At 38.3% G+C, this 22,006-nt stretch overlaps 1 protein-coding gene across 1 annotated transcript; it reads right to left on the bottom strand.

Annotated features, from left to right (window-relative positions):
- Positions 1-513: 513 nt before the first annotated feature.
- LOC137296111 (N-acyl-phosphatidylethanolamine-hydrolyzing phospholipase D-like) lies at positions 514-15,597 on the bottom strand. Its single transcript, XM_067827794.1, has 6 exons — positions 15,514-15,597; positions 8,023-8,257; positions 5,756-6,253; positions 3,909-4,057; positions 3,576-3,690; positions 514-2,217 (listed from the first exon to the last, which is right to left on the bottom strand). The coding sequence occupies exons 2-6, from the start codon at positions 8,233-8,235 to the stop codon at positions 2,086-2,088; spliced, it is 1,107 nt and encodes a 368-aa protein (XP_067683895.1). The 5' UTR covers positions 8,236-8,257; positions 15,514-15,597; the 3' UTR covers positions 514-2,085.
- Between the last annotated feature and the right edge of the window lie 6,409 nt (positions 15,598-22,006).

Genomic DNA, 22,006 nt, shown 5'->3' with positions numbered 1-22,006 from the left:
TTTGACAAATGTTTAAAATTTGGAAATGCCATAAACTTGCCAATTATGTTAGAACATAATCAAACTTTAAATCATCTCTTTTTTTCAAAGCTGACAAAAACTGATATCCAGGGTATACTTTGGCAGAAAGACAGACACATTTATTTTGTAGAGTGGCCATGGGGCCTAAAGTACAGTGAGACTTTTACATAATTTTCTGTGAAGTGCTGGCATGGAAAATACATTGGTATTTATAAGCATTATTAAATGTTGTGGATTTTATTTACAAAAATGGCTAGGTGAAAATAACATTTGCATTTTAGTATTAAGCAACTTCACAAACTTCCGTATGTTCGGATTTACACAATAATATACAGAGTAGTCTCTATATTACTCAAGGAAGTAGACTGCTTCCTTTGCAAGAGGACTGAATCTTTAAATAAATGTAAATGAAGAAAGGTGAAGCTTGCATTGCTTTTGTGACTGTGCAAGGGTAACAAATTGAGAAAAATTGAAATAAAAAAAGGGTCATGATTTCACATCAGAATGAACATTTTATTGCAGTTTAGGGAGATGTGAAACAAAAAAACACACCTACAGCCTCACAATAAAAATATAAACTTCGTATTGGTAGCAACATCATATATAACATAAAGAGGGTAAAACGCATTATTGAAATATGGAGCTATCAAAGTTCTTCTTCGTAGGTAAATATGATGTAATGACGTATTTGCACATGCCAAGACTAAGAACACACATAAACCAGAGGAATACTATTCTTGCATACAATTCTACAAAATGTTAACCAGACTGTCACAGAGAATACCTTTGTCTTGATTTTCTGTTAAATGCCGACCTCAGCAAAATCTCAACTGTCTGACAGTAAATACATTTTCCTTTTATTCTTTACATGAAGTTTCAGAGCTAATTCTTCTATCACCAGGTAAATGCTGAGTCAGTACAAAGAGTGGATTTATTCATACAGATGTACAAAAATAACAACATAATTATAACAATACAATTTCTGACAGTGGTCTGTAGAGAATTTAGTCTGCACCAGATTATCAAGGGCCTGAAATCACATGGAGCCATCTATGCAATATTTGGCCTTGGACAATGACTTCCGTTGATGACTTGCCTGACTCTGTGTCCTCGTTCCTGGAAATCTTTGCTCATAACATCACCCACATGTCAGGTTCATTATTCATCACTGACAGACAGCTGAGCTGTGGTATTGCTTACTGCACCAGGAAAACCATTCTGTATCCAACTCAAAAACGTCTTTGACTAAACATGAAAAATAAAATACTCCAGTCTTCACATGATTCCCCACAGAACGCTTGTACATGTATGTTACACACTTTTGTATGCATATATTACAGTCTCTGAACATATTGGGGAATAAGTGGTTTAAAACAACAAGCATGAAAAATGTCTACTGTACAAGAGACAGTAACATCATGACTTAGATAACAGATGACAATGTTCATCCTCAGCATGGAAAAATAAATGTATGCCTCAAGGCACACATCTCTGACCTAAAAAATATATTATTGTGAACATTATGGCACAAAACTTGACTCTGCAGCACTGAAAAGTGTACAATAAACAGAAAGTACAATATACAATAACAACAGATTATAACAATAGAACAATGCTTCTAACTATCACACGATTGTCATGAAAGTTCCAGTTTAAGGCCTGCTTCAGGAATCTGGATAACAGAAGGTACCTAGAAACCTAGTCTCATTGTAAGACATGCCTTAGAGGATTGGCAGGTCTGGATCTTTGATTATTTGTTATTCAACAGAATGAATAACAGCTCACAATATCAGTCACTGGATAATTACGGCAACATTACATACCGGTACATGGAATTTTGCCATTTATTACGTCTGTTGGCAAATGTCTTCCTGGCAACTAACCACCACAAGTGTTGAGGTGAACTCTTCAGATGGTTATTTCTTATCTTTTAGCTATTTTGTTTTATTTCCACACAAAAAAACATATCAAGGAAAGACTAATATTGGTAATAACAACAATAAAGTCTTGACAGTGTAGTGAGAACCAATGTCTGAGTACAGTGTCTTCAGTTTCCTGCCTGGATCAGTCCACAGTGAGATATGCATCTTTACCCAGCACTGTAACCTCCCCATGTCGCAGTGTAATGAACTCTGCCAGATCTAGATTCTTCTTTTCTAATTCTTCCTTGAGCTTTTCTCGGGGTTCCAAATAATGCTGCAACATGTGTATAGATAATCTTTGTATAGACAATGGTTTTACCAGGTATTTAGGAATATAGTTTGTTACAGCCACAACTGCATTGAAATAGATGTAGACTTGTTCTGAAGTAATCAAGAACTAGTGCTTTAACATGTGCATGAATGGCTGCTTTAAAATGTGCTCAAATGACTGCTTTAACATGTGCATGAATGGCTGCTTTAAAATGTGCTCAAATGACTGCTTTAACATGTGCTCAAATGACTGCTTTAACATGTGCTCAACTGCAGTGAAATAGATGTAGACTTGTTCTGAAGTAATCAAGAACTAGTGCCTTAACATGTGCATGAATGGCTGCTTTAAAATGTGCTCAAATGACTGCTTTAACATGTGCTCAACTGCAGTGAAATAGATGTAGACTTGTTCTGAAGTAATCAAGAACTAGTGCCTTAACATGTGCATGAATGGCTGCTTTAACATGTGCTCAAATGACTGCTTTAACATGTGCTCAACTGCAGTGAAATAGATGTAGACTTGTTCTGAAGTAATCAAGAACTAGTGCCTTAACATGTGCATGAATGGCTGCTTTAAAATGTGCTCAAATGACTGCTTTAACATGTGCTCAAATGACTGCTTTAACATGTGCTCAAATGACTGCTTTACCATGTGCTCAAATCCCAGCTTTGGCACCATTGTATACAGTTTACCTTTCTAGTGAATGTGCCCCATTGTATAGAGTCTACCTTCCTGGTGAATGTGTCCCATTGTATAGAGTCTACCTTCCTGGTGAATGTGTCCCATTGTATAGAGTCTACCTTCCTGGTGAATGTGTCCCATTGTATAGAGTCTACCTTCCTGGTGAATGTGCCCCATTGTATAGAGTCTACCTTCCTGGTGAATGTGTCCCATTGTATAGAGTCTACCTTACTGGTGAATGTGCCCCATTGTATAGAGTCTACCTTCCTGGTGAATGTGCCCCATTGTATAGAGTCTACCTTCCTGGTGAATGTGTCCCATTGTATAGAGTCTACCTTCCTGGTGAATGTGCCCCATTGTATAGAGTCTACCTTCCTGGTGAATGAGCATATTGTAAACAGTTTACCTTCGTGGTGGATGTGCCCCACTGTATACAGTTTACTGTGCTGGGGAATGTGCCCCACTATATACAATTTACCTTGCAGGTGAATGTGTCCCGGTGTATACAGCTTATCTTGCGGACGAGAGTGAATGTGCGAACTGTAAACAGTTTACCTTGCTGGTGATGGTGAATGTGCCCACTGTATAAAACTTACCTTGTTGGCGAAAGTTAATGAGCCCCATTGTACACAGCTTACCTTGCTAATGAGAGTTAATGTGCCTCTATTTATACCATTTACCTCGTTGGTGAGAGTGAATGTGCCCCAATGTATTCCAACAGACATTCTGGACTGGACATCCTCATGGATTTGAACTGACTCTTCAGGATTCACATGTTGTGGGTGCATAAACCATCTGTAATAGTATCAGCATCAACAGGAAATCAACACGAGAAATGTCCAGAAATGTAATTATTGAGCAGTCCCCCATAATAACACTACATCGTAGGTGTGCCCTACTGTAACACCTTGCCTAAACATCTCAAAGTTTAAAAGTGATATAGGGAAATAGAAAAGGTGAAAAATAGAAATGTTAACTTTTTTTCCAAATGGTGTATTTCTCCTCTCTCTCACCTTGGTTCATAGGCACCAATGGGGATAGCAGCAAGTGAAAATGGTCCATACTTGTGCCCTATCTGTTTGAACACTTCGCAGTACCCTGTGTCTCCCCCAAAGAAGAATCGATGCCTTGGACCTATCACAGACCAGCTCCCCCACAGCGTCTGAAACACAAGATGTCATATGACAGTTAATCTTAAATTGCGATCACACTATAGCAAGTGACGACATCATAAGATTGCCGCAACAAGATAATTAGCGTATATTGTGACCACATATTTGGGTGGCTGGTAATCAGACTTACCTCATTTAAACCTTTAGGTCGAAGATTCACAGCGTTTTGGATATATACTTTCGCTCGTTTGATACCAAATCTTTAACGAGTTTAATGAAAATGGTATTTCACGAAAGCGAGTTTAGTATTCTGTTTATTACTCTCCAACATAAATTGACAGAAACTGCGACAAAATTGCCTGTAGTGTGAGGACACTCAGCTTTTAAGTTAAGCAAGGTCTAGTAAAATCGCGACATCAACATTAGCATTGTGACGTCACAACTTTGAACCATTTTGACGTCATACGTCAAGTGGTATCACACTAGTGTAATCTTGAAGTGAAAATATTACACTGCAGTATCTTCAACGGGCGAGTAATAACAGCTTCTACTACAGTGACAGCAGTGTGCATGCCAATAGAGCTTTTCACATCAAAGCGTCTGTATTATAAGCTATGATGGCAGCATGTGAAGTCAAAGGAATAACATGCACGTGGATGTACAGGCAAACAGTTTGGTGTTGAAGTTGATGTCACCTACATAAATACTACAAGTTATCTGAGAGTGAACACAAACGCCTTTGACGTGTCTTTTTACCCTTACTATATATGTATGATTTCATGACATGTTTATCCAAATTCTTTTCTGGTTGACCCCTACCCAAATTTGGACGACTTGTACTCAAATTTAGGTGACTATTACCCCAGTTTGGATGATTCATATCCACATTTGGGTGACTTTCACAATATCCCAAATCTCAAACAGCTTTTCTGGGTCATTGCATATAATTTCATTAGACAACTGATTCAGTCTACAATCACTTCAAATCATGTGGTAATGGTATAAGTCATGTGACCATTTAGGATATCATTCTATATGGGTTGTCAAACATTTTGTTGTGAGTCTGCAAAAACCTTTGTGTAGAAACCTGTGGGTAGGATTGGTCAAGCTTTTTTAAGAAGTACAGTGTCAGTATAATGAGAAAAATGTATGCCCCAAAATGATCACTCATATTTCATTATGAAACAATTTTGTGAATCAAAATTTGAACTACTTGACATACACATAAAGAAAAAAATCAGTTATGTTGCTATGCAACTGTACCTTTGGATTCGGAGGATATGTGAAAATGAAGACTGGTGATGCATCCACAACAATGAAGACTGGAGATCTGTACCCTAATATGCAAATCCATAGAAAAAATGACTAACTCTTCATTCACAGATTCTCCCGATTCATAGCTGTTTTGGAGCAATCATATTTTTTTGGGTCAACCTATACACAAGGATTATATGTACCCAAGGAGAACATCACATTCACCCACAATATCTCAGTCACAGAATTTCATTTGATCACTGATCCAGTTCAGAATTCAAACAGTAACTTCAACTCATGTATATTTTCAAGGGGCATAAACTTACTGTTTGGGGTATGCACCATCCAGTTGCTTACATACCTGTGGGTACAGCTTGTCTAACATTGTACAACCAAAAGAGTTTGAGTCTAATCAACGTGAATATGGATTTCCCATTTTCCCTTTTTTCTAAGTGTATAGTTTCTATCTCATGATACATAGTCTATAAGCGTACCCTGAAGTCATCTGTTAGTGTTCTTTTGCTCCAGTGTTGACATGGAGTACAGACAAACTTGACAGTTTCGCCATCTGCTGTTGGGTGCTCAACCTCCTGCCACCAATCAAGTTCCTGCACATTCCTACACCCAGTTGTCTCCATCCACTGCTTCAGTCCCATCGGAACATACCAGTGTAGCGAATCTCCAAACTTCTTGTTCAATGCCACAACTGAGTTGTAGTCAAGGTGATCATAATGGTTGTGACTTATCACTACAGCATCAACCTTAGGCAGATCCTCTATCGTGCATGGCGTCTTACGATACCGTTTGTGTCCCAAGAACCACTGAGTTGGTGAGCATCTGTCGCTGAAGACGGGGTCAGTGAGGACTGTCACTCCATCGAACTGAACCAGAACTGTGGCATGTCCAACCCACATTGTGCACACCCCAGTATGAGGCGACTTATCAAATTTACTGAAGTCTGGTTTCATGACTGGTAGTTCATCATCCAGGACCTGCACAACAAAACATGGTCAGAACATCCTAACACCACATGCCACATCCTAACATCCTAACATATCATATAATCTGTACAACTTTCAGTTAGTTGTAAATAAAGTAGCCAAAGACAACTGACTGAGTAATTGGGCAAAAAAGATTGATAATCATCGATGGGAATCATTATTAATGATTATCAATATGAAAATAACGTAACTATAATATTGCAAATGAACAGTTGTGATGAAATAATTTTAAAATTTATTCAGAATTTATTCAGAATTTATTTTTGGTGTAGAGTTTAGTTCATAATTCACCACTTTTCACTGACTTTTTTCATTTATTGAACTATGACAATAATCTTTTCAATGTTACAAATTTGTTTCACAATACATCAGTTCATGTGTAAACAGTATGGAATATTTTGGAAAAGATAGTTCAGTAGAGTTGCTTGAAGCAAGTGGCTATGTTTACACTAGTGAGTCAAATGGGGTGCACGCACGCACGCACGCACGCACGCACGCACGACAGGGCTGCTGAGACTGATGTCTTCAAATCTGTTTGACATTGTCCTCTATGCCACGCAACATGTTACATTTGGGATTACACAGTCTTAGTAAAGTACAGATTGTGGAATCCCAGTGTAACATGTTACATTTGGGATTACACAGTCTTAGTAAAGTACAGATTGTGGAATCCCAGTGTAACATGTTACATTTGGGATTACACAGTCTTAGTAAAGTACAGATTGTGGAATCCCAGTGTAACATGTTACATTTGGGATTACACAGTCTTAGTAAAGTACAGATTGTGGAATCCCAGTGTAACATGTTACATTTACCACTTTCTGAATGGCATTGTGTTTGACACATACTTGTTATGTTGGGTTTTTTATAAAAAATTTAATCTTTGATTTTGACCGCAGTGTTTAAAGTAGTTTTTGCAAGAGTGCATGCAAAATGAAATGAAATTATAAATACGTATTTCAAATCTTTTGTGCGTGAAATTTTCATTACAATCCACAATCATCTCAGAATTTCTTGGTTTTTTTATATGTTGCTGTATTAAGGTATTTTTTAGAATTGAGCACATCAGAATCAATGTGTCAAAAACACAAACCCAAATTGATTGTTGCGCATTTTTATCAATTTTTTTGCAGGAAAAAGGCAGGTTTCTGTGTTAAGTGAAACACTGGACAGTATAACTGGGTGTCAGGTTTCTATCTGATTGAAGATTCAAGATGACCCCTCCCCATCCCCAATCGTTTATCTCTTCTCTCCACGCACAAGTCCCTACTTGTATGAACGTATTCTTGTCACAGTTCAAAGCATCTTACTTTCAATATTTTCCAGTGAATACTGTTGATCACAACAAATTTCAAATCTGACAGGACAGATGGTATTCATATCTGCTTTACTAGTTTCTGGCCACCATTTCCAGTTTCCATTATACATTTGTATATTGTAATTCATCAATGTCAGTTGAAAGCCAAAGCATTTTCCAATTTCACACAATGTAATACAGACTTTAAACATCCAAATATTATTTTACACGATATTTACACATACACAGTATTTGAAAATATTAAATAACCACAAAAATAACAAAAAAGGCCTTCAATATTGAAAACTGTAATATGACCAGCTACATAAACACTTCATATAGAGCAACATATTTAAACAATTTCTTAAAGAATAAACAAGAAATTTGAAGAATTGTAATATTGTTCCACACATGCATTATGACAACATCAGTTAACCAAGAACTGAACATAGGACAAACAAACCTCTTTCTTTGGTACATTGCTCTTATTTTTTTCCAAAAAAGCAAATTTCAACACATTGCGGAAGCGTATATTTTTCCAAGTTGGCCATGGGTTTTCATAGCAACCATTCCTGAAAACTGATCGTGTTAGGCCATCTAAAGTTGTGTCTGCCAGGGCTCCCTCAGATGTAGGCGTGTCCACTCTCTCACTGTTGGAGTTATCTGCTGATGCCATTTTAGATGAGATTTTCAGGAATCTGCAAAGAAGAAAAACCATATGGATCCAAACAATTCATTAGAGTAAACATGACAGAAAATTATGAGTTAATGAAGCTTTTGCTGACTAAGCTTAAGGAAATTTTCTTGTACAAGTTAGAGTGAAATTCAACATTGACTTTGGCAAATCAGCTTTAGTCTTAAAACATGAGTCAGCTAGTTAATGCTGCAACAACTTTTAAATGAGGAAATGGACAAGTTTATGGATAGCAAGCAGTTTCTAGGTAATTGTATGTAGAAATGTTTTAATATGATTCTTTCACAATTATGATGGTGAAATGACGACAACCAAGACATGGTAGGACTGGGTATAAGTACATATTATGTTATGATTAACACTGACAACAGGTAACAGATAACAGGAAGCACACAGGTAACAGCATAATGAAGATATACTGCAAGAATACCAAATAACACCAGATATAGAAACCAGATTTGAAATTTTGCCCAAAATATTTGGTGAGTTAGTCAAAAGATTCAATTGGAAATTTTAACTATAAATTGTATATTTATATACTTATCCTATCTCACATTATGCATCTCTCTTCCTCTCTTGGACACAGTGTGGAAACGTGCTGTCAGCTAAGTTGAATCAAATCTTCTTGGCCTCTGGCCACCCGACCTCTGCCCCCGCAATAGATGTCTGTCAATCATCCTGCATGCACAGCTGATCACGTGACGTCCTCTACTTGTCATTCTCTTCTTGGAGATCCAAGTAATCTGTAATGTGGGGAAGGAAGGGTTGGCATCCATCACGTGAGATAGGATAAGCATATAAATAAACTATTTATAGTTAAAATTTCCAAATTTTTAAACTTATCTTATCTCACGTTATGCATTATCCCACAGTTTGCTGGAGGGCCGCAGATTACCCTCTGACACACTGCACAGGCGAGGATGCATTTTACAAGGAGGCCAAGAGTAGCACCAACTCCCGATATGCTACTCCGTACTTGTGATGGGTTGCTTTGGAAACCCCTTAGCTTACACGGCACAAAGACTCTAGGGAGTGGGCGCTCCCGAGTAAATGTGGTTTTCAGCCGCAACTTTTGCTAAGCAAAAGGACGCAGTTTGGCAAGGAATTAATGTCGCTGCCCCACGATTTATCAGAACCCAGGGATCTGGCACGTCCCTGCTTCGAAACTACCCCAAACAGACACACACTGGACGGCGGTGAAAGGAGGAGTAGCCCGGATGCTCAACTAGTTTAACGTTCAGTACCTATCTCCCTACTTACCAAGGTGAGAAAGGACCTAGGAGCGAACACTTCGAAAACCGTTACGTAATCGGAATTCATCGCGCGCTTCACTGATGTGATTGCTCAGAGAGTAGAGGTCAGTAAGCGGAGTATCAATCATCTCTGCACATGCACAAGACTGCCCACACAGTCTATCCAGCCATGGGTATGACAGTACACCTAGTTCTCTAGGTGAGAACAATCTAGCCCATTTGAATCAAAGTACATAAGATACGGATACATCGATATCGTTTATTATGTACATAGCAAGACCAAGAACGAGGAGATGCTTATCTGCGTGGACGGATCGACGACACCTGCTGCGCAAGGACCAATGGACCGAATTGATGAAGGCCTTCGGCGTCCGTGACTGATACATCCCGTAGGTAATGAGCGGCAAACACAGTATCTGACTTCCAAAAGCAACCTTCCATAATGGCTTGCAGTGAACAGTTCCTATGGAGCACCATGGTGGAAGTGAGTGCATGTGTCTCATGAGGCTTTGCGGACGAAGGTGGTGGCAACTTTGCAAAGGCGAAGGATTGTGGATCTCAACCAGAAAGCCAAGGTTGTACGCGATATATCTGCGGAAAGCGGGATGAAGAGCCTCTTGTGTAGTCTGCGGTGGTCCTTACAGGCGGCTATGTATATCCTCAGTGCCCGAACTGGAGAATAACACTTGACCGTTAATGACCGATGCAAATGCGCGTGCAGATGGAGTGTTAGTGGAGACCAGCGTAGTTGATCGGAGTAAGGATGCACCAGTAGATCTGATCGAACAGGAAGTGCCACTGGATCTGGATTGGCTAGCTCTTGAAGATCTATGGACCAACTCCTTGTCGGCCAAAGGGCGCGACCAAAAGCACTGTCACCTGCCAAGTCGAAGGTAACTTGAGAAGTACACGTGGAAGAAAGGCTGCTGGCGGAAACACGTAAGTGTTGAGTCCATCCCACGGAATTGTGAGGGCATCTAGTCCCCAGGCTAACAGATCCCTAATCAGAGACACAAACACGTCAGGTGATCATTGAATCTGGTGGCGAACAGGTCTATAGTTGGCTACGTCAGAGGGAGGCAAACAGCCCTGAACACCTCTGGATGCAACTTCCATTCTGTTGGGGACGGACGCTTCGGACGTGACAAAGAGTCCGCGATGACATTCTTTATCCCTGGAATGTGATTGGCTCGAACCACTATGCTTAATGAGTCTACCAGGTTGAAAAACTGTTGAGTCTACCTCAGAAGTTGGGTCGAACCCGTCAATCCCATCCGATTGATGTACCAAACGACAGTTGCATTGTCCGACCTTACCATGAGAGGCAAACCTCTTAGTTGTTCTCGCCAATGAGTGATCACCAAAATTAATGCCCTGAGTTCCAAAACATTGATGTGGCACACGTGATCTGCGGAAGACCACTGCCCTGCCACTTGCTGATCGAGAAGGTGAGCTCCAAACCCATGTAGTGACGCATCCACATGCAGGTGGTGAAACGACACCAATGGCTCTAAACGAACTCCGTCGCAAACTTTTGATTCTTGCATCCACCATAGTAGATAAGAATGAAGCTCCCTGGGTAACATGATCAATGCAGACAGGTCGCCCTTCCTGATATGAGGAGCAAGAAACATTTGCAAGGGTCGAAGCTGAAGTTGACCCCTGAGAGTGAGAGCCTGAGCAGACAACAATAACCACAAAAGCTCCTGCCATTGCCGGAGCATCCTGGGCTGAGACAAGGCAAGAGGAAACAGATGTAACAACTTGTAACACCTCTCCCTCTGCACAAAAGGTTTGCTGGCCTGAGTGTCGAATACCGCCCCGATGAAGAAGATGACGATGATGAACAGAGGCATCAGGCGCTTGCTGCCGTATCGCTGCAGCTACTCGAACTATAAACGCATCAAAATCCATGGGCTGCGATGTTACTGTCTCCAGTACCGGTGCCCAGGGGACCATCAAAGTAGGTCTTGATAAAGGCGTTGATGTAAACTGCAGAACGCTATGTAACGAACCAGTTACGCCTGAGTAATCCGTAGAGCAATTTACTGACGGTGCCCTTACAGCTGCAGTCAATACATGTGGAGTAGCCATCAACACAAGGGGCACACTCCTAGCCACCGCACTCCTGACTGTATGTGCACTAAGCGCTGCACTAAAATTAACATGGGAAATAACCACACTGTGATCAAACACCAAATGGAAGTCATCCTGAGTAAGCACCACATCGAACCTATACTGCAGTCGAGACAGCGGCCCAATCAGACTCAATCAGCTGAGCTGCAACCACATCATGGCCTTGAGTGGTAGGCCGAATCGCACTAGAGAGTTCGCGAGTCAATGGATCGGTCGGGTGAATTGTTGAATACTGTAGTATCGTCACAATAGATGCTGGATGTAATGAAGGTTGAGGTTGTGATAAAATCACCATACGAGGTGGCGACAACAATTTGCCCCCATTCTGCGCGGCCTCTGAACTACTAGGACAAAACAATCGTGTCAAATTCTCACTCAGGTATGAGTCTGAGGCCTCATTCAAAAACGTTTCAACTGCTAATTTCAAAGATGACCGTCTAGCAACTAATTTGTGTCGTTCTTGCCTTGGCTTTTAGGAGCAGATTGCCCATCTTCTGTTCGCCGACGATCTCTATCAGACACCTGTCTATTAGTTACCTGCCAATACAGAGAGACTCCTTGTCTGACGTCTAGTTTCTATTACATTGACTGCAATGTTATGTTTCTTAGATACCCTCTCTTTAGATCCATCCATGTTTATTCACAATTCCAACATATATCTTCACAGAGACAACACGCATCTGGTGCGACAAGAAAGAGAATGACAAGTAGAGGACATCATGTGATCGGCTGCGCGTGCAGGATGATTGACAGGCGTCTCTTGCAGGGGCAGAGGTCGGGTGGTCAGAGGTCAAGAAGATTTAATTCAACTTAGCTGACAGCACGTATCCACACTGGGTCGAAGAGAGAAAGAGAGATGCATAATGTGAGACAGGATAAGTTTACAACTTTAAAGCTACAAAATTAAAATAACTTTCCCAAAATGTCATGTACTTCTGTCACATATTTTCATATACAGTTTTTCAATGGAGCATCAAAATAAGTCAGAAAGACACAGAGAGTTAAAAACAGCATTACTACTTTTCATTTGTGTTCTCTTTTTCTCAATTTTATTGAGGTCCGATTCACCAGACAAGTGTTAGATAAATCTGGCTTTGGAGGAACAGAAGAAGAATGATATAGAACAACACAGACATATCAGTCAGACCAATCATTGTAAGATAAGGATGAGCTAGTAAAAGGAACAAAATACTTCACTGAAAGTATACTTCTAACATTACTTCCTTATTACAGACTGACTAGAGGCCATAACGGAGCAAAATGGATTCTGGATAAAAATACAGGTCCCTGACAACCAAGGCTTGGAGCAAGAGGTGATTTCACATTCAGTTATGGCTGATGATATGTTATTGTATCCAAAAGTGTAGATCAATACTCATGATATCAGTCACTGGATTATCTGGTCCAGCTTTGGTTATTTAAAGGAAGAGTTTTCTGGTTAACATGCTGATGAGCATGGTATTCAAAAGCCACTAAATGTTGAAGAAGTATATTCAAATTCAAAGACAATTAACCATGTTGACAAAGGGATCAAGTAATATACAGCGTAAAAGTCCATCAACTCATGGCAAATATTTGCTGATGCAGTTGTTGGCAATATTCACTCACTCACTCACTCACACAGTGTACTAAACATCATTCTGCCATTGCTCTACAATCTGTGATTAGAACTGTAATTATGAACTCCCAAATCAAGATTTCTTAAGTACATGTTAAAGACAAAATATTGATGACCGCATATTTTCCTTATTCTTTGTGATCAGTTTGTATTGAGCTCACTTTGGATATGGTAATATAGTATATTTTCCTGTCATGAAAGCACAAGTACATGGACATTATTGAAAAGGCTTGTAAGCAATATGACACAAATAAAGGGTCCAAGGCCCAGTAACACAAAGTAATCATAGATTTAAGAGTATGGTAACTCCTACTTTAACATAGACATATGATAGTTGTAGTGCTAAATATTTGAAAAGGATTTCGAAGAGAAATGTATAAGAAAAGCAAGATTTAATGGTGTAAACTTCTTTATTGTGAATAACACAATGTTTTGGAGCTTGGAGCTTCATTCATATACCTGATGAAGGAGCAATCATTTCAGGGTGTATGCATGCTCCTTCATTGGCATACCTTATGAAGGAGCAAGAATACACCCTGAAATGTCATGTTATTCACAATATAGAGAAACTGACATCCATAAATCTTGGGTTTTTTTAGATACAGTGTTATTATCACTTTGTGAAAATGCTTTAAATGTATTACAGTAATTTCTACTCATTGTGGTCTAGAAATCCATTCAAAAGATACAGTGTTAGTCCTAAATATCACCAAACATGGCCATGGAGGTATACATGTCCGGGGTGGGATTGGCGCAACTCACAAGTAGGATCCAGCTACAGCTGCTGAGACTTTAACAATGTTCATTATACTCATTCAGACACATCTAGCCGACTCAAGCTTAAACACTGGGTCAGTCAGCCACACCGATAATACACAGCACCACAATATGAATGCCAACATTCAATCCCTGTAATAAACAAAAACAAATGAAAACAATACAATCATACAACAGTCAGAAATGTTTAATACTTTACCCAATAACTGCATGTACACCTGAGAATCCAAAACTTATCATTTTGAAAAAAAGGTCTGAAATTCTTTTTCAGTACTTTTAATGATCCTTTTCACATGTGTCTTAGCACTGATTTATAAATTTCAAAGGTCTGTTAAGATTTTGAAATTAAGAGTTAAGTTCCAGTTTCATGTTAATGCCTGTATATTACAGTATTTTACTGCTAAACTCACCCACTCCCTTTACTGTCTTGAAGTGTTCATCAAACTCGTATATTTATCAAGTTAGTTTATGCTGACTGTGATTACCACTTCAAGAGGTGAAACTGGCTTTCACTTTTATGACAAATGAAGAGGCAAGGGAACTAGTGCTAACATGTACATTCTCAACTGTAAGACCTAAGAAGATCCAAATATAGAATTGTGCGGACTCAGAACTGCAACCAGTATCCAGTATATCAAAAAAAGATAAAATTAGTGCTGTGACAAAAGCTTGAAAAAAGATGGCGAAAGAAATTACAATATGTAAGTAAAGATAATGAGCAAAATAAATGACAGCAAATCAACAAAACAATTAATTGAATTATTCATGTCACATGACTGAAACACATAAAGGCAATCTGAATGAGCTTTTGAGGTAATCAGCTTCTGTTATACAAAGATTGCCAATATGAATGACTCCATATGATTCATATGTTAGACATCGGATTGTTCAAATATACTTAATCAATAAAATCACATGTTTTGTTTTTATTGATTTAAACCAATATGATCGTGAATTCAATGTGAGTGAAATCTGGGTTAGGATTAGTAATCCACAAACAAATATATGTCAGGTATGATAGATATTCTACAATGAGTCAACTTCGAAGAAACTAGCTGATGTTCAGAAAACCATCATAAGTGAACCAGTACGTACATATACGGGAGTTAGAGCCACAGTGGGCAGAGAAGGAAACTTTCACTTTCACTTTCACTTTCACTTACGAATCATTACTACGACATTAGTTTTAGTGGCATTAAAAACGCAAGATGGTCTTTCTTGACACTTCCATAATCTCGGAAAAGTGACCTTTGCCACCACTAGGCAACCCTGAGGCACATGTGACAGCCGGTGGCTGAACAGTGATCGTGATTTGAAGGCACTTCTTACAGATGTTCCAACTCACTGGATTTGAATCCAAACATACAATTATAAAGGTGTGGTGGGATTGTAGAAATTATCCACATTTTTTTCCATTGATCGAGACATAATTATCACCTAGCAAAAGCATTGACAATGATTGTTACTTGACCCTACCTGCGTAGCGACAGCTACAACCGAACAGATAACCCACATTCACGAATCGCTCGGTGCGAAATTATGTAAATAATACTTCCTGGTGTCGAAAAGTTGTATTCGGCTTATATGAACCGAAAATGGATTTTATTACATCGTTTATAACGTGTTTCATAAACAGCGACCAAATACAGAATATGCTTTATGGCTTGAGAAACATTGTGAAAAATAATTGCTACACTTTGTTTATGGAATATTTGTTTCTGAATACTTAAGGTAAATGGGGAGATTCCTTTAAGACACATTGGTTAGTGTTTGGGGATAAAGATATAAATACCTGTTTTGTGGGATTGGCACTCAGGACAAGGGTCACCCCATCATAGGTCCAGTGCTAACGATCAACTGATAAGAGGGAGGGAGCAAGTGTGAGAGTTAAAGACAAAGACAGTGTGGGTGTGAGAGCAAAGAGAAGCTTAAAGGGGCACTAATGCGGAGCAATTTCCGGGGACTGGTGTAAACTTTTGTTATTGTTTTTCTCCCGTGAGTACCCGGATGATATCCCAGAATTCGTGACTGGTTCGTGACCTCTGCTGCGCAGTCCGTAGGCGCAACTGAGAGTTTAATTATAGACAGATCAGCTGAGGTGAAGTCATTTTTTACTTCATTACAAATGTATTATGAAAACAAATGAAACACTTTGAAGGTTAATCATCAGCCAGTGGTAGAAATGGTAAAAAAACTATTAGGACGGAAAAATAACGAAGCCAATGTACGTCTCTATATTTTGCCTCATAACCCTAATTAGTTTATTGTCATATTTGTATGATTCTGAAAATTAATAAAAGAACACACGATCTGCTTATACTCATAGTAAATTTCTAACATAACTTCAACATTTATACATTGTATAGATTGCCAATGTGGATCCTATTTCACACACATACGCGATCTAGTGTCTGTTTTCTGTCATACAGATTCTGCTGAATGCTACAACAAATAAATTAAAACAAAATGCAAATAATGAATGTAAAACAGACTAATTTTATAGCAACAATGTCAGGCTACTGCCTTGTTCAGGAGTGTATCCATCAATATCCACGTAAAAGAAATCGTATTCCATTCATCTGCAGCTAGTAAATAATCCTGCTCTGTGTCGCGTGTCTTACAACTGCCTCATTTGCGAAAAAGTAACACATCGTTTCACGTCTTTCGTTGGTGAAAACCAGATAAATCTCTCATTGGTCTCCCAAGATAGCACACCTGGCAACTAATTGTATGATGTCCACTATTCTAAGTAATTTAGTTAACCAATAATGAGCAATCAATCAATCAACGCAAGGGTGGTTAATTCTTTGAAGGGAGGATGTTGTTTTTGCACTCACACTTTACGACAGGGTGTTGTCATCTACACACTCTGCCTTTTGACAAATCCGCTAGAAGATAAAAGTAATTAATCAATCTGTGTGTTATCGGTTAATCCTTTGATCGATGTTTGCTTTTGTAACTCAGCTGATAAAACCTCGTGCATCACCTACATGCACATATTACATAACATGCAATACATTTGCCATTACAGACCTTAATTTATAATGTTGAGTATTTACTCCAGACAGGAGAAATGCCAAATGGGAACCTTTGTTGAGTAACCGAAGTGGTGTTACTACTAATTATACCTGTTAAAAAATCATTAATTGACCATCCAGGGAATGATGACAAATAACACGTGTATTTACACCATCAAGCGCGAGTTACAGTAAGGAAAATGTAATCTCTGTGTTGCATGCAAGCGCGAGTTACAGCTAGGAAGATGTAATCTCTGTGTCGCATGCAGCCTGAAAACACTTATGGGCCGAAACTGTTTTGAGGATACCAACGGAATTTCGTTACATAAGGAATGCACACTGGCATTTGCTGTGTACTTTGGTAAATAGGTGAAATAAGGGGTTTTTTACGTATGAAAATTTTCAGATTTCTCTACCAAAGGCAAAGTCATCGTTTTTTGTTTACGAATTCAAATAAATCAATTGTGTGTTTTTATTATCATAAATAAGAAACCATTGTAGCTACCATAGCTACCAAAATTTACGTATGATATTTGCTATCACAGCTCAACCAGCACTCAAAGCTACCTAAATATAAAGCTTTCCAATCTTCCGTACTGAAACAAATGGCTTGCTACGTGCCTGTAGACATCATATTTTCATGTAACATGATTAAATATCGAGGTTAAAAACGCAGAAATAGGATCAAATTGGATCAGTAACTATACCATCCAAGCATCCGAAAAGTACTACACTGCTGGAATATTTGGTTACGATCGGACAAGGGATACCATGGATATTTTTAAACAAATGGCATGTGATGGGCATCCGGCCTCCTGACTGTTTAGGTTGAAAAAGTTCTGCTAATATGGACAGGAGCCCAGTTCCTTTGTCCGTCACGGTCGAAGGAGCGGGCGCTGACCAAATTGCGGTTTGGTTTCGTAATTAGACTGTTGGCGAGAAACATTATTTGCTCCGCATCAGTGCCCCTTTAACTGGTAGAGTGCTCCATGTGCTTTGAACATCACACAGAAGTTACTGAAGACAAGATGAACTGAACACACTCTTGTGCTATGTTGTAAGAACCACCCCACTTGGTCACGTAATAATCTAAGGCTATGTTGTAGTCTGATAAGAGGTACCTCTCCCGTACAAGCATATAGTTCACTCCATCAGAGCTCCAGATAAGGAGCACATTTGCATATTTTACTCAATAAAAATCACAGTTACTCAATTAATTACAAATCTGGGAGTCCCAAAAAATACATAAGAATCATTCAAAACCAAACAGGTCTATAATACCTTTAGTCAACTAAACTGGCTTCGTATGATTCGTCATGGCGCCCAAACTCTGCAACATTAGCTAATGGTAGGCGATGCCTAAATATACATATACTATAGATATAGTCGTAGCCACTGTCTGGGGTTTACTCGAATAGTTATATGACTTCCATGTTGAGTATTTAGAAATGGCTGCCAAATGTTTGGCAATATGACGATTACTAAACAAATTTAGTCTATTGAGATGTATTTATATTTATATATTTAGTTAATTACCCAATGAGGATAAGAAACTGTGTGTGAACGTACTCAATTCTTTTAACTAGTGGGAGTATACAAAATGCTAGTTACACCTCGAAAAATGCAATTACTCATAAATAAACAGACATGGGAGTAGATACCCAATTGCTTGAAAATTTATCTGGAGCTCTGCTAAATGTAAAATGTCAATAAAGACACAGAAAGAATTAATTAGGTGTCCCCAGTGGTCTTCTTATCACAAATCTAGTACATGACAAAATGAGTCTTGGCCAACATCTGATAGATATCTGTTATCTATATGTAGTCCCAGGAACCAGTACATGTTTTTCACCTGTGACACCATCGGAACCAGTAATCATGTGTCATCTGCAAGAGAGTCAGGATCTAGTAATCATGTCCATTGTCTGCAACAGTGAAGACCAACATCTGATATATATGTGTTATGTATATGTAGTCCCTGGAACCAGTAATCATGCCTTTCATCTGCAACAGTGCCAGGAACCAGCAGTTGTGTCCATCACCTTCAAGAGTGCCAGAAACCTGTAATCATGTCTGTCACCTGCAAGAGTGCCAGGATCCAGAAATCATGTGTAGGTGAGTGCCAGGAACGAGTAATCATTTCTGACATCTGCAAGAGTGCCAGGAACCAGCAATTATTTGTCATCTGCTAAAGTGCCAGGATCTAGTAATCATGTTTGTCATCTGCAAGAGCTCCAGGAAGCAGTAGTCATGTCTGTCACCTGCTAAAAAGCCAGGATACAGAAACCATGTCTGTTACCTGCAAGAGTACCAGGATCCAGTAATTATGTCTTCATGACTATCTAGTCGTATGTCAGCTACAACTGTGCCAGTATCTGTTAGTCTTGTGTTGGATAGCAATATGATACTCTCCATTTCAAACTCATTGAACAGAGTAATTCTGGTTATTTTGACACTTGTTAATGGACTACTAGAATACTGGTTACCTAATTTGACTATTACAGTCTGAACACTTGATCAAAGTCTCACATGAACTTGATTGTTTACTAGGCGACACATCTGCAGCAGGAATACATTCACTCACTCATTCAACAAAAAGCCCACTTCAAATATTAATAAAACATAGCATATAAATGAATGTTATTGTACCAGATTTTTTATTGAATTCATAAATACACTAAAAGGAATAAAAAAAATATTAATACAACATGAATAAATAAATAAAAAATTAAGTAATACTATCAAACATGTAATGTAAAGATATATACTGGAACCCAAAAGTATAGACATGCTTAACAGATCAAAATAAGGATGAAAGTACTCTGAAACTCTGAAACTATTCCACTCAATAAATATTCCACAGTTATTAAGATTACAGAATCTGAACAATTCATAGATCCCTTAAGCTTTATGGTGTTCAACTCTTATCTGACACCTATATCCAATCTCATATTGTCCATTGGTTTTGATGATCTTTGTAGTAAGCACCACAAAAGAACAAGCAATCATGCGTAACCATATTGCCAGGTGAGTGAGTTTGGTTTTACTCAAGTTTTAGCCACATTCCAGCAATATCACGGCAGGGGACACCAGAAATGACCACATTAGAAGATAACAACTAGGTCACATGACACAAATATAGAAATGTTGAAACATTAATGTGATTGAAATTTAAAGTAACTATTTTCAGTATTTTCGGTATTTTTTCATCCACATAGTGAAATCAATGTTTCACAAACAATAGTCCAGCAATAACCTGGCAGGGGGCAGCACTAATGGACCTCATACATGACCACTTTAGAAGATCATGACTAGATCACATGACACAAATATAAAAATGTTGAAAAAATAATGTGATTGACTGAAACTTAAAGTATTTGTTTCCAGTATTATTTTCATCCACATAGTGAAATCAAAGTTTCACAGACAACTGGATAGTCAAGAACAGGAATAATCATGCATGCACCATACCAGGTGTGTTAAAAACACCAAATTTAAATTTGATTAAAACATATTTTGAAACACAAAAATTATAACAACGTGTACATAAATATTTATTTCAATCATACTCTTTTTCAAAGTGAACGATGGTAGAATCATGATAGCAAGAAAAAGGAGAAATATTGCTTGCAGAAATATATTCCTGTTGAATTCAGAATATTCATAGCAAGCTGAACAAACACACATTTGATCATATTCTCATATTCTGTATTATAAATATAATATTAACACATACACAGGGATTTGACATGACATTCTTGTAACATAAAGAAGATCCAAGATATCTGAGGCTAAGGAACATCTTTGCCCAACAATGATCACCTACAACAAATAATACTGCACATATCAGCAGAACATTTGGCACTGTCAACAAAAATAACTCAAGTGATATTCAGTCATGATATTAATAGAAACACACAATGGTTAAATAAGACTGAAATCTTGCTCATGATTAAATATAAGCTACAATAGTAAAAACCCATGACTATTCCATTTGGGACATGATTGTGAAACAGGTTTGTTTGTTAGCATTTAACACCACATTCACTCAGCAATATTCCAGCTACCTGTATATGCTACCTGAAGTAATCTGGACCAGACAAGCCAGTGATTGATCTAGGTTACTTCGAACCTGTTCTCACCCAAATGAGAAGGATGTAAATACTTAACGTACTTGAGCAAATAAACTATAAAATTTATCCATATGTACATGCTGCTTGTAATGAATTCAATTGACACCCTTTTAAGTATGTATTTAGTTTTTCCATGAGGATATGGTTAGACCTAAGTTTGGATGGGAATGTCAGTTGCATTACTATTACAAATCTGTATTTGGGTTTACAAACTGTTAAGCTAAAATGCCACTGAAATACCTGTAATCACTTCGTTGATAATTTTACACACATTTCATTACATGCTCCAACATGAGTCTAGTCCACTGGAATATTCAGATAATTAACAAGGAGTACATGATTGTAATAAATTGTAACTTCAGCCACCAGGTTTGTCCAATGTCCTTTTATCTACAGTGATAAAACTGTTTTTGATGCAATCAACCACTTATTTGCCTGACCCAGTTCAATCACAGACCACAGTGATCTTACTGGATTATTGTTGATTTGTCAAAGAAACAAGACAGCAATGGTAAATTTATTATACATACAGCACTTGATACAGCTATTGCTTACTACCACTAGTAGCAAAGTCCTCATTATACAGAGCTTCCAACAAGATGCCAGCACTTTCTTGCTTTCCACATTATAAATAGACTCTCAAGTACGAAGAGTGTACATCCCCTGGGGAGTTCAGGTTCGAATTGGAGTATAGCAACGTATGATTGTCATCACAGGCAACTTACTGAACCATTTCTTCTTGATCAGGGACTATTTTCTTCCATTTTTAGATTATGTTTTATTCACTGAAGAGGACCTATATACAATGCATACACATGG

Source organism: Haliotis asinina, chromosome 9 (genome assembly GCF_037392515.1).
Source record: "Haliotis asinina isolate JCU_RB_2024 chromosome 9, JCU_Hal_asi_v2, whole genome shotgun sequence".
NCBI lineage: Eukaryota > Metazoa > Mollusca > Gastropoda > Lepetellida > Haliotidae > Haliotis > Haliotis asinina.
The sequence above is the reverse complement of the archived record's forward strand: the minus strand, read 5'-3'. Positions and strand labels throughout refer to the sequence as shown.